The 13322-nt window shown below is 36.8% G+C and overlaps 1 protein-coding gene across 2 annotated transcripts in view; it reads right to left on the reverse strand.

The window, feature by feature from the left end:
- Positions 1-13322, reverse strand: part of itga11a (integrin, alpha 11a) — a 75565-nt gene that overhangs the window by 19329 nt on the left and 42914 nt on the right. For both annotated transcript variants that reach the window (XM_047362264.1, XM_047362265.1), the window contains 8 exons: positions 8948-9151; positions 7392-7522; positions 7043-7209; positions 5491-5630; positions 3443-3553; positions 3269-3354; positions 2132-2342; positions 1965-2060 (listed from right to left, as the gene is read on the reverse strand). In XM_047362264.1, the coding sequence (XP_047218220.1) occupies positions 1965-2060; positions 2132-2342; positions 3269-3354; positions 3443-3553; positions 5491-5630; positions 7043-7209; positions 7392-7522; positions 8948-9151 (1146 nt within the window). The remainder of the gene's footprint in view (positions 1-1964; positions 2061-2131; positions 2343-3268; positions 3355-3442; positions 3554-5490; positions 5631-7042; positions 7210-7391; positions 7523-8947; positions 9152-13322) is intronic.

Below are 13322 nucleotides of genomic sequence, written 5' to 3' on the forward strand. Positions count from 1 at the left end.
GATTGGAACTTTTTTAGGATGGTAGAAGTTAGGTCTTTTTCCCGTTTGGATTTAAAGGGTTATAATCATCTGGTAAATAAAAAATAAAAAAAACAATCTAAAAACTTTCATAGCAGTTTACTGCAAAAAACTACTTTATAAAATAACTGCTGTCACTTTTTCATCTGCTGTTTAGCTGTCTGGTTACTGCAGCTCAGGCCAGATATGGTTAACGCAACATTTTGCAGTACAGATTTCACATTGGAAGATCAAAAACTGTTACCTAAACCTATTTTATTGTTTAAACAGCCACCAACTCATCTTTTCATAACCATATATTGCTAACATAGTTACAGCTTAAAGTGTATATGTCAGGATCTGGGTTGTGTGTGCTAGAGCTCTCATATGTGCTGGGTGACAGGTGCGACTTATTCCACCGATTACTGTGAGAAGTACTTCGATGCCAGAGTGTTTTGCCATCAGTGGTACAAGCTTGAGCCAAACACTAAGTTTATGCTTCGTTCTTTGACCTTGTGTAACTTTGTCTTTGCTCCTTTTGCAGATTTTGAAAACCTAAACTCTGGATCTATGTCAATGTGTACTGACTACGTCTTCGGAAATTACTCTGGATGATCAAGCCTTTCTATGCTTTGTGGATTTCATATCCTATCTCCTGTCTTTGTTTGGATTCACGTCAATCTGGCAGTTTCCTGCTCCCGATGTCCCCTGGACCAAACCGTAAGCGTAACCTGTCCACCCTTCAACGTAAACACCTGCACACCGAACTCATTCCTGTCTGCTCCGAGCTCACACTGAACAACACCTAAGGAACCTCCTACAGACTCACCTTCGTCCAACCTGGATCCTGAATCTCTCTACCCCTGGCGACCTGACCACAGCTACTTGGTAAGCAGAACTATTGATCATATTCGTTTATGGTTATTAGTTTCATTAACTTTTCGATTCCCTGTTCTCACTCGTTCTCTTCCCCTGTTTCCATACAGTTGGAGTTTTGACCATTACGTTCCTGATTATCTTTTTAAATAAACAACCTCTTACTGATTTTGTTCGGAGTGTTTCTCTGTATGTGGGACAGATCTATTGCAAAAGCAATGACAGTATAAAGCAGTATTGGCATAAATCATGACATTTTTGAAAATCTAGTAGTTTCAAAACAGCAGTTAGCTTGGTTTAGCTGAAAAACGGATCTCTTTCTTAACAAAGGGAATGTAAGAGTTGTCTACAACAGGCAAAGTATTTGGTCATAATTTCCTAACTGAGAACCTTTTGGGCAAGACTGAACTGCTCCTTAAACAAAATTAGACTTAGAAATCATAGCCAGGCACTTTCTAAAACTAGGAAATGTATTTTGGAGTAAATAAAGAGCAAACACTGCTACCTGATTCTAAGGAATGTTTAAAAACTCTTCCTTTCTAAAGCCTTCAACTTTTTTAATGTATAACCTTAATTTCTGAGCTGAATGACTTTTATTTACTTTTATGTACCAGTACATCTTTTGCTTTCTGTTGAACCTTTCAGATATAAAGTTCAAGCAGTTAAAACTGAAGAATTCAGAATTAAGAGCTTTAGGGAGAAAAGGGTATTATGTTTCAGCAATTTAACTGGCTTGTGAAGGATATCTCTTTACAGGCCTATAAATAAATCCATTCTGGATACAAATTAAGATAAGGACGCTGATAGTCTTGAATGTGTTTGGTTTAATCGAGCTGTGAAATCAGATGTAATAAAAGAAAATGTTGAAGGTCATGTGAAAGCTGCAGCTTATATTCTGATCCACTAAAAACCATCATATCATCTAAAATGCACACACATATATATATATATATATATATATAATTTGAAACAAAATGCAGTATATGAAGTTCCACTGACTCAGTTATTATTGCTTTAAAAATTATAGTTTTCTTTGTTTTTATAATGGAAACAGAATCTGATCTCAGAGTAATTCACATTGTGTTTCTCACCTGTGACTTGGCTCGCATGAATGGTGCACTGACATTGCAAATCTTCTCATTTCTCTTCATGTCTGTGTTACACTCAATTTTTATTTCTGATGTGTCCTGAAACAAAATATAACAATTTTATTGTACAGAAGAACACAAAATTACAGAATGGAGAGAAGATGGAGTACCTTGACAATGAGGCTTGAAAAGCGCAGATTGGGTGTGTATGTGATATTGACAAGAGTATTGTAGGCATTCTCTCCTCTGTTCTCCAGTTTGACGTCCACCACCATCCTTCTCTTGTTTCCCTCAATCACCCGCAGCGATCCCTCCGCCCCTGCTCCGGCCTGATGGCGGCAGAAAACGCCACGAGACTGCACAGGACGAACACAGAACTGTCTGGGAGACAGAACAGAAGCCAAAGTTTTCTTAGAGTATATGTGTAAGAATGAGACCTGCCTGTTGGTTTTATGTGCACAGTCAGACTTTACTGCTTCAGTGTTAGATATTTTTGTCAGTATATGTCATGATTTAAAGGTATTTGAGTTTTGTTATAATTTCTGCTTCTGGTTGTTGTTTTCCAGGTGGTGCTTTAGTTATTTGCTTAGGTTTAGTTTCTCATGATTCTCGTAGTCTGCAGTGCATTTATGTTCTGTTATTGCTATGTTTCTTAGGTTTGATTATGTCCTTGTAGTATTTAGTTATAGCCATGTTTTGTTTTCACTCCTGCCACAGCTTGTTATCAGCTTCATTCTTCCACCTGCACCATGCAATCAGTTTCCCTGTTTCACCTGCACCATGCGCCATATTCACTCCTCTATTCTGTTTACTCGTTGCGGAATCATCTCATCTGTTCATGGCAAGCCTGTTTTACCAAGCTTGTCCATGCCAGCATTTGTCACCTTCTACATTTAGCAAAGTTCAATAAATTAATTTAAAACATTTGGGTGTTCCAATGTCTGCTTTCCAGTTAAGTCACAAGATACATTATGTCCTTTTTCTTGTCAAATTAAAAAGAAAGAACAAAGTGTGGTTATTAAAAGGCACACACTGTGTTGTACCCTTGACATTTACCAAGAGGATTTTCATTTGTCTGTAAGAAAAGTCTCCACCTGCATCAACTGTCTGTGCTGGTGATTCAAAAATGTACCACTGTCAAACTGCAGTTGGCTACCACACAAAATCAGTCCAGGGGCTGCACTTTGGACAGTCCTTTTAAGGAATAGATTCTGGACCTTCCTGAACTTTTTTGAAATTCCAATCAGTTTCAAAACATTTTTTTAACCCACTGCTTTATGTGCTGCTGCTAATTTGAGTATACCTACTTTCGAGTCATCAGGTCATTTGTGCTCTGCAGGGACAGGTCCGGCAGGCAGCGGTCGTCCTCGTCACAACCATTCCAGAAGGGCAGCTGCTCAGTGGATGAATGGATCTTTTTTTATTAGCAATTTTACTTTGACTCTGTCTCATAATTGTTTGTCAACTTAAAGTATCCTCACCTCAGTTTTTACAATAGCAGGCCAGCTGTCATCAAGAACAGGTCCTTGGTCTGGATCTTGCAGTCCTACTTGCGCAGCAAACACTATGGGTCTTGCATAGTCTGTGGTCTCCTATATATAAATTAGAAAGTCAACTCACTCGAACAATAGTTCATAGAATTAGGTCTGTCATTGCAACTCTTTGCAAGAAGTCAAATATTTGGCCACAGACTCTTAAAGCCTTCTCCGAAGGCCTAAGAAGTTTGAAATTTATCTTTTGAACTTAGGATAGCTAAATGTTAAATGATGTTTTTATGAATTACTTATAGTAATTCATTAATTTTATAAAGAAACAAAGCAATTGAAACAAAATGCTCGATGTTGGAAGTGTTGGAATTTCCTGTTTTATTTGAAAGACACCTGTTTTTATCCTTTCAGTATTCTTTCTACTCAGTATCTAGGTAGAAAAAATGACTATCAGTCCTGTGATTGGAGATCATTCTTTAAAATCATAGTGGGCATTGCATTGGAAATTCTATGAGCAATAATTCATACAAAATAGAAAAGATAAACCAATGATATCTTTCATCTATGTTGATGGGCTTTGTAATCATATACTCATATGTCTCTGTAGAGACAAACAATCACAGTTGAGCCCGAGTGCTTCTTCATTGTAGCGTAAGTCGAGTTCTCTCAGAAGCTAAGAGGCTACCTGCTGTTCGAAGACATCAACTATACTGAGAAGGCTGTTGGAGTTCATCAGCTCACTCTGCCTTTCACAGTTATACCTATAACACAAAGTTGACATGCTTGACTAAAAGAAGATCCAGCATAAAACTAAATTTGGTGCAAGAAAACTGACTTTCGAGGGGCCTTTGAACTCTTCGGCACATGCTGCTGATTGACAAGGTCCAGCTGGATTAGTTTTATTACTGGTATCACATGCTTTCTGTTTTGAAGGGGTTCTGGAGAGGTTAAATATTTTTTTTCTAGATTTAAAAAGTTAATTCAACTCTGATTTTAGCCACTGAAATTCATGGAGCTCCATGTTGCTGTTTGCCTGGTATTTACAGAGCAGAGTGTTTTACCTGGTATTTTATAGATGGGTTGTGAGCCTGCTGGACTATGGAGAGGCTCATGGAGGCATTCATCAGTACAGGCATTAAGGATATGACAATTGTTAGTTTGTCTGTCATTGAATAATTAATATTTTGGATGCTGTGCTACTAAACAATAAACCAAAAATGCAACATTTTATTGAAACAAAGTACACTAATATTCTTTAATTGCAGTTTCAAAATCAGTCCAAGAACTGGAAATGGCCCCTGGTCCACATTTTGGACACCCTTGGCCTAAACCTTGTTTTTGAAACAGTGTGGGTTGGACTGGATATATTGCTGTTTCAACCACTGAAAACATTTCTGACCACTGTTTTTTTTTAACCTTTTTTGGGTTTTTTGTGTAGATGATTTTGTGTGTTTTGTTACTGTCATTTATTTTGCATTCAAAGAGCTCTGAAGTGTCATTGTTTGATTATCAATCAGAGAATTCATTACAAGAAATGTATTGTTTTTTAGGATAGCTGAGCTGTCAGTTTTCTTTTCCCTTTTAATTTGTTTAATTACACACAAGATGACATGGTCAGAAGGTTTTGGTCACTGAACCATGGTATGCTACTGTATTTTCCTTATGGATGCACAGTATGTGCTGAAGTTGGTGAGCAGTTAATTCAGAGGAGATATTTTCATCTGAAGAATCTGGATAAGGAAGTCATTTTAGAAGAGCATCGTGATAAACTGAAGTCTATTAATTACAAATACAAATTATATGAATCAGAGCAGATATTTAAATGATCTGAAATGCAAAATAGGGACTTCAAATTTTTCTATAAGAATCTTCTCTGAATAACACATTATTCCTGGGATTAATACTTATTAATTAATCAATCATTATTAATTATTTGTCAAAATGTAATATTAACAAATGAAAATATTCAAAAACATCAGAAAAAACACAGTTTTAGCTTCATGCTTGCATGTGACTGTGGCTTTCAACATCATGAGCCTCACCATGACATGGAAGTAGATGTGTTCGCAGGTCTCGTGTCCAGGAAGGAGCGTCAGGTTTTGAGGCTGCATCTTGTTTGGGTGATCCAATATGGCCCGAGGATTGAAACGCCTCTCCAAAATGGAGATGTTATACCTGATCCCTGTTTGAAACAGAAACAGGATTAGGAATTATTGTTTTTTATTCATAGAAGTTTTGGTTTTTGAATTAAAAGTTATGTGAAATGACATTATTGCACTAGTGCAGTGAAAACATTCACTTGACATTTGATGAATGTGTGACTATCCTATACAAGAATCTAAACTCTGACTTCGAAACAAGTCTTTTCCCAAAACACATTGGGTTAGATATTATTTATTTATGATCCTATGTTGTCATGGATTGAGAAAAAAATCTACCAAGTCTGAAATTATGCATGCGTTATGTTTGAGGTCGTTGGAAAACTGCAGGAGTCTTAATGCAGGAAGCAAACACATGAGGAGATAAAGTGGTAGGCCTTTTCATCATCATCATAAGGATCCATATCAGTTTTAAAGTTTAGTAATTTTTTTATATTGCGACTATAACTTTAAAGGTTTAAATGCACGGTCCTAAATTCTGTTTTAACAATAAAGTAAAGTTCTCAAAAATATTGTAAATAGACATTCATATAAATGAGATTAACTTGACTGAGACAGAAGAAAAATCCGTCAGGCCACAGGAACCTCACGATCACCAGCACATCTGCCATGCATTACTCTGCAGACATGATGAACGGAAAATCCAATAAATGTGTTCTGCAGCATCCAGCTATAAAGGGCAAGATAACTACCTTTTCTCTCCCTCTTCTCTGTTCTGGCACGGCCAACATCTTTGATTAAGATGTTGCAGGGTCAAAAGGGTAACTCGTAACACACTCTCCCAATGCACAGGGAAGCGGGACTCTGATGTTACTACTTTTAAAACAACTAATAAGCATATAAATATTGTGTTATGTGGGTCACTTTTGGTGGCAGAACACGCTTCTGTTGGTTTCATTTGCCTGTGAGCGGTCACTGTTTCTTTTTTTTTTTTTTACTGAAAGAATTGGAGATTGAGCTTTTTGCACAAAAAAGATATCTGATTGCGGCAGAATTATGCGAACATTGCAGTTTTCAAGGCAGCCGTTTAATTTTGGCTGAGAGGCAGAGAGACCAGAACGCTAGTAAAGAAAGATCTTTCTCTGAAAGATCTGAAAGCACCTGAATACTGAAGGGTTTGCAGTACTTTAAGAACTTATGTTCTGATGGATGAATGATTTTTCTCATTTCAAAACAATCATATTTGAATTGTAAACAAAAATGTATTTCTACATTCTAAAACAAACAAAAAGTTAACAGATCTTATGTAACTTATGTGACATATTTTTTTAACTTATCTATGGGTTTCTGACTTTCCAAATCAAAATAAGTAAATAAACATTAGACAAAGTAGAGTCTCCTTCAGCTTGGACAAATTATACCAAAGGGAAAAAACGTAAGAAGTAGGAAGCTCTGCAGAGGCTATCCCTGCAGATGATTATTTTTGCTGGCTTACCTATTTCCTGTGTGGGAAGAACGGCTGTCCTGGCAGTGATGTTGAAGCACACAATAGCTGACATGCAGGTCACGTCTTTGCCACCTCGCTGACAGTCTTTCACAAAGATGTTAATCTTACTGGGCTCAAACCTAACATTGGCATATATCCGCACAACGCTCTTTGACCTGTGAGGGGCACAAAGGTGGGACAGTTTAAGCCTATCCAGAAGGTTTTAGACTTAACTGTGTTACTGAAAACCAGAACCCTTCACATATGTTCAATAATGCTTCTGTTATCAACATTTTCTGGAAAGTTTAGCGTCAAAGAATAATTTCATTAGCAGTGTTATTTACTGAGAAATACTGACCAGAGGAGAACAACTGCACCAAGGGAACCCACTGCGAGGTCCACTAAACCATCATCATTCATGTCCATGGTGCCATGAATACTGCGGCCAAAGTACTGCAGGCCTGCAGCCAACTCTAAAGCTGCTATTCTCTGGAGGACAGACAGAAGATAAAGAATGTGTGCAGAATTATCACAGCAAACAGCTTACAATAAAATGGAGAATTGAACAAAAAAGAGCTTTATATGTGTACTGTGTGAAGTAACAATAATAAACATAATTTATTAATGAAAATAATTATTTGCTTCACTACTGTTTCTTGAAATATTCTGTACCACATTATTACTTTAGAATGATACAAGTTTTCAGCTGCAAAAAATAAAAGGTATTAAATAAATGCATCTAAAAATCATTTAAATTAAGAATTCAAAACTTTTTACATATTTTCAATACTACGCTTAGTATGATTGGCCCCCTTTTCTGCAAATATTCTGCATCCCTGTGCACTTTATCTTCCTCAGGAAATACTTTTGGTTTTCCATTCAAAAGTTGCATCTCATCTTTGTGCTCTACTGGTTTCCTTTAGACTTTGTTTTTTAAGAGCTGACTTTGGGCAACACCTTGTATTTATTTATGAATAAAACCTATATTTAGACTCATGGCCATAAGCCTCCATTTGATTCTTCAGATACTCAACAGTGATAAAAAAAAAACTAGCCACAATGCTCCTTCATGAAATACAGCAATTTATTAGTATGACAAAAAAAACAATTCTGGAGATGGAGCTAAATGATTGAGTGGAATCATTTTTCCCATGATGTCATTATTTTTCTTTTTTCTTATTGGTTGTCTGACCATCTTGGGCTGAAAATTAAATGCTCTATATGAATGCCTCAAGTGGTCAAATCATTATTAACTGAAATAATCATGAAATATGTCAACATCCTCCGGTGTGTAAAACACTGAGGTTCTTTGATCATATTAGTCACACATACACCATCTGTTTTAGCTGACTGTAGCAGTTTAAAACAACTCAAGCTAAAAATGTTCACATCAGTGGGAAATAACACAAAGTTAGGGGATATTAACTGTTTTATAAGGCCGTTGTTATATTTGCAGCTTGTTTTCTAGCCAAAGAACATCAATTTCTATGTGAGGTTAGCTTGGTTTAACAATGTTGGATGTATCAATCCACCAAAACCTCTTCGACTTGTCACTACGCTCCAGATCCATCAAGAACAGAGTAAACCTGTGAAATCATTGGTTGCTGCATGGTACAGCATGGTATGCTCTTGTGCTCTCCAGTTTTTGGAGTTTGAAAATTATTTCAACAGACTTATAGTCAGCTGAGTCACCAGATCCCCTGAGACAGTTTAATAATATCACAATTCTTATATCATCATTAATATATCATAATATTATAATGTCAGACACATAGAAGTAGATGAGTTTTTTTAAATGACTGAAAGGCAGACACATAAATGAGTGTTGGATCTTGTATGTAAAGGTGTTTGAAGACAAAGAAAAATTGAGAAGTTCCCTTGTATTTTAACTGTACTGTTTTACAGATGCCCTACCTGTTTATATTTCCGTAGTATTCTGTTGTGCTGGGTGAAGAAAACATAAATGGCCCCTTTGTGGTCATCTTCTAGTGGAGCTCCTACCACCAAGTCGTTGAAGCTGTCACCATTGAGATCAGGGACAGGAGCGAGAGAGGAGCCGAAGCGTGCGTTCTGGCCGCCGTTGTGGATTTCCAATACTCCTTCGGGAATGAAACGACTCTGACCCAAGAAGAGGAACATGTATCAAATAAATATATAATTTACACAGGTTTCATGTTTTACCAAAGTTTTAATTATACAAAATTTGTTTTAGAAATATCTAAAAGCAGCTAAGACATCAGAATAAGTTTTTTTCTCAAATGAAAATCAGTAATGAACAATTTTTGGACTTCTTTACAAAGTTAGCTAAACTTCTAAATCTAATGGTACTAAAATACGCCCTGTTTACCATTCGTGAAATCTTGTGGACCATTATTGTTGATTGTGGCACAGTTTCAGAAATATGGCTTTAAATTAACTAAATAAAGTCTGGATTTGAGCAAGATCTGTCTTGGACATGGGATTAATAAATTTTACTTGAATGTCTTTTACATGACTATAAAGTTTGCACTCTAATGTCATTTGATTATTTTATATCAATAGTTTTCTTTTGTCTACATATATATAACAATGTAACCAGTAGCCTGATACTTTGCAGGCCTGTGTCTCATTTAACTCAAAAGGATCTCTGTGGATGTTCTGTGGTTTTGTACATAAAGATCTTACTGGCAGATCCCTTAAATCCTGTCTACAATGTGATATGGGGCCTATGAAGACTGGACTTTCACATTCCATCCTTGCTGGAAAACATCAGATGTTCAGAGTAAGGAGGCCAGCTTAACACCTCTGACTCTTTTTGATGTTTAGTTAAAGATTACTGGACAGTTTCAGTCACCATGCCAGAGAGCATGATACTGCTGAACAAGGCAACTCTTGGCTTTCCAGAACCCGAGACAGGTCTGTAAAAAGGTCTAGGTAGCTGATAAGTGAAGAAACTAGCATACGCATGAACACCAAGATTTCCAAGCAGAATATTGTTCTTAGCGTCAAACAGACCACTTTGGCTTGTTTGTTCTCAAGATCTTTATAATGTGTAGGCCTACCTTCTGGAAGTATTAAGCTCTCTAAACACTATAACACCAGTCATTTTGAGTGAACAGGATTGGAACTTTGAATCGTTTTGTTTTATACTTAAAACTGACAAATTGACACTGCATGTTGGGTTGAATGGTGTCTTTAATCCTCTTCATTACATTGCCTCTCTTTTTTTAATGCATCCTGCATCCAATTGCTAAAATGAATGGAGTATGCTGACACCACAAGAGCTGTAAGTGTAATCTTGTCACATGACATGTGAGATATCTGTTTCTGTGTCAGAGTAAATTCACCCGAAGCACATTAAAAAAATTTAATTTGGGGCTCTGTGACATTAATCAGTTTGAAAACCACCATTGAAAATCAAGATCCTAGCCCAGTTAATATAGGAGTGAAGTAAGTAACTGTGCAAAGTTAGATGCTAAAAAATTTAACCTGACCAGTTTTTTTTGGCTGTCTTCAAACAGGTATGTCCAAATGGAAACACCAGGTATGCGGTGACACATTTACATTAGATATATCTGCCGCAAATTTAGAAATCGCCAATGACAGGATTTGGGTTTTTAGTAGGACCAACATGCAAGAAGATGCCCAGGAACACGGAGAATGAAGGTAAAATGAGTTTAAGTCCTCACTCACAGAATCCAGACAGGACATCAGGAATATGCAGGATCAGAACCAGACAGGTAAACACACAGTAACCAGACTAGCCTTGATGGTGTGCTAGACAGGTTATAAATGTACAAGACACTACAATTAACAAGCGGGGCACAAAGGCAAGTAAGGAACTTATATGCAGGCAGAACAGCAGGGGGAACCGATGAATGGAGGGACAGAATAATCATGGGGAACAAGGAACAGGTGTGAGTCAGACTGCAGAGAGTGAAATCAATTAACAAGACAAAAACACAGAACTAAGAGTAAACTGAGGACCAGACCAGGAGATATAAACAAAAACACAAACTCAAAACACTGGCTGGATATGACAGCCAACCTTTAGTATGAAAGCTGCCCACTCTTTTATGGATGAGGCCCCTGGATGTGGTGGTGTAATACAATCACTGAAAAACACCCCAAAAGGTTTGGATGATGTGCTTAAAGGTTGCTGTTGACAAATCTGGCATGTTGGGGCTGTAGAGTTAGGTTAAAGGTGGGGCTATGACTATGGTTTTCAAATAAGCTTTGGTTATCTAACAAATTAAAACATCTGACAGTGATATAGACTTAACATTTTGGGAAACTCTTAAAATGCCAAAACATTCATTCATACTGTAAAGAAATACGGATAAAATAATATATTGTCAAATGTATTGGGTCACACCACCAAATCGATAAATTCCAGTGTTGCAATCACTTCCATGGCTGCAGGTGTATAAAGTTTGGTGTGGAGAAACTAGACTGGCCTGCACAGAGATCTGACCTCAACCTCCTTGAAGACCTTTGGGGTGAATTAGAGAGGAGGCTGCAACTCTGATTTTCTCATCTAACTATAAACACACTTAGTTAAAGTTGCTCTTGCTGTGTCCATCTTATAGATTAAGAATAGGTTCTCATCAAAGTTCATGTACATGTAAAAATAGACACTTTTGGCAATATAATGTATCTCCCACAGTGAACTCACACACAGCAAACCGGACAAATCCAGTTCCATTAAGTCACTCAGATCGTCCTGCTTTCTGCCATTTATGCTTTTCATTAACTTCAAGAACTGCACGGTTGTTTATAGCCTAGAATCCCCAAAAACTGCATATACTGTATACTATAGTAATAAGGTAAACAATATTTTTACTTTAATCAGTGCATATTGGCAATAAATCTGGGAAGATTGTGTTTTGGATTATTATAAAGACCCAGATGTTTCAGATAAAAAACAAAATTCTAACATTCTGACTTCTATGAGGGCACAAAGACCGTATCATTCAGACCCTAAACATGTGATGGTCACATCACAGACCTTTATAAAGTTCATATAGTATGGAAACTTACCCAAGGTAGGCAGCACAAAAGCTCTACTTTAACCAGTAGCATACAGCATGTCAAAAAGGATGTTTCAAAATAACTTACTTGCTGTTTGTTTCTCAAGAAAAATATACCTTGGCCTGCGTCTTATATATCGGAAACATATATGTACTCTGACAAGTCTTTGCTTACCACTTAAACACTGATCAGGTTGTCAAGAGACCTTCCATTCTTTGATTTAAACTTTTTAAACAAGAGCAAGAAAGTTGTTGCATGCTGTGCCCTACATCCATCTGAGTTGTATCAATTATTATCAAACAATTTTCAGATACAGGAAAACTAGCACACTTACTTTTACTTTTTTTAAAAATCTTTTTTTCTAATCAAACAGAAGACTGAGTTTGGATAAACATCTGTGTATGCACATAACTCTTTGTTTCCCTTTTCTTTGAACTGAAACATCTGGCTTTAAAACTAAAGAATTTTACCTCTGGGTTTCAAAAGGACAAAAGAATGCGTTATAGCTAAGGATATTTATTTGAAGTTCTATTCTTAGAGAGCGCTAAGCCAAATGGAGGATAACCGTGACTTTAGAAGCAACTAGACTTCTGGAAATGTTTTTTCAGACCAAAGTCTGAGAAAATGGAACCACAGCCCATTAGTATTCATCCATATCAGTGCTCTATTTGGCATCAGTCAGACAGTAATAAAACTCAGGGTTGCCAGGTTAAACATGAGCTCACTTGTTTTTTCATTTGTGTGAATGCAAGTGGAGTTGATTTAAAACGGTGGCTTTTACTTCACAGCTATGTGATATCAGCATATGTGACAAGATGGGAGATTTATAAAGAAACAAGGAAACCCTAACGTAATGCTGTTTAAAATTTAAAACACCATTGAGATCAGAGATTTGTGAGGAGGCAACAAAAGGTCACAACCAGTCTACAGTGGGACATCTGTATGTGTCAGACAGTTAAATGCACAGAATTTTATTTTCAGTTGACAGATTTCAGGATATATTGTACAGCAATGGATCTCTCAAGGTCAAGTCAAAATCTATCTCACTTTGCTGTACATGTCTTAAAAGATAGTTCTCTCTATTTCAACCTTACATTTTCTAAAGCAAAACATTCTTCTCAATTCAGGACCATAGATACAATATGGGGTAGTTAGTGCTCATAGGACTAGGTCGCTGAAAAGCACCAAAAAAAAAACCTTTAGAAGATTAACAAAAAAGTCTAGTGCTGCACTGGTTTATTTTAAGGTTGTTCCACATGAAATACCTCAGAGGTGACAA

The sequence above is a fragment of the Girardinichthys multiradiatus genome, chromosome 4 (genome assembly GCF_021462225.1).
Source record: "Girardinichthys multiradiatus isolate DD_20200921_A chromosome 4, DD_fGirMul_XY1, whole genome shotgun sequence".
NCBI classification, from domain to species: domain Eukaryota; kingdom Metazoa; phylum Chordata; class Actinopteri; order Cyprinodontiformes; family Goodeidae; genus Girardinichthys; species Girardinichthys multiradiatus.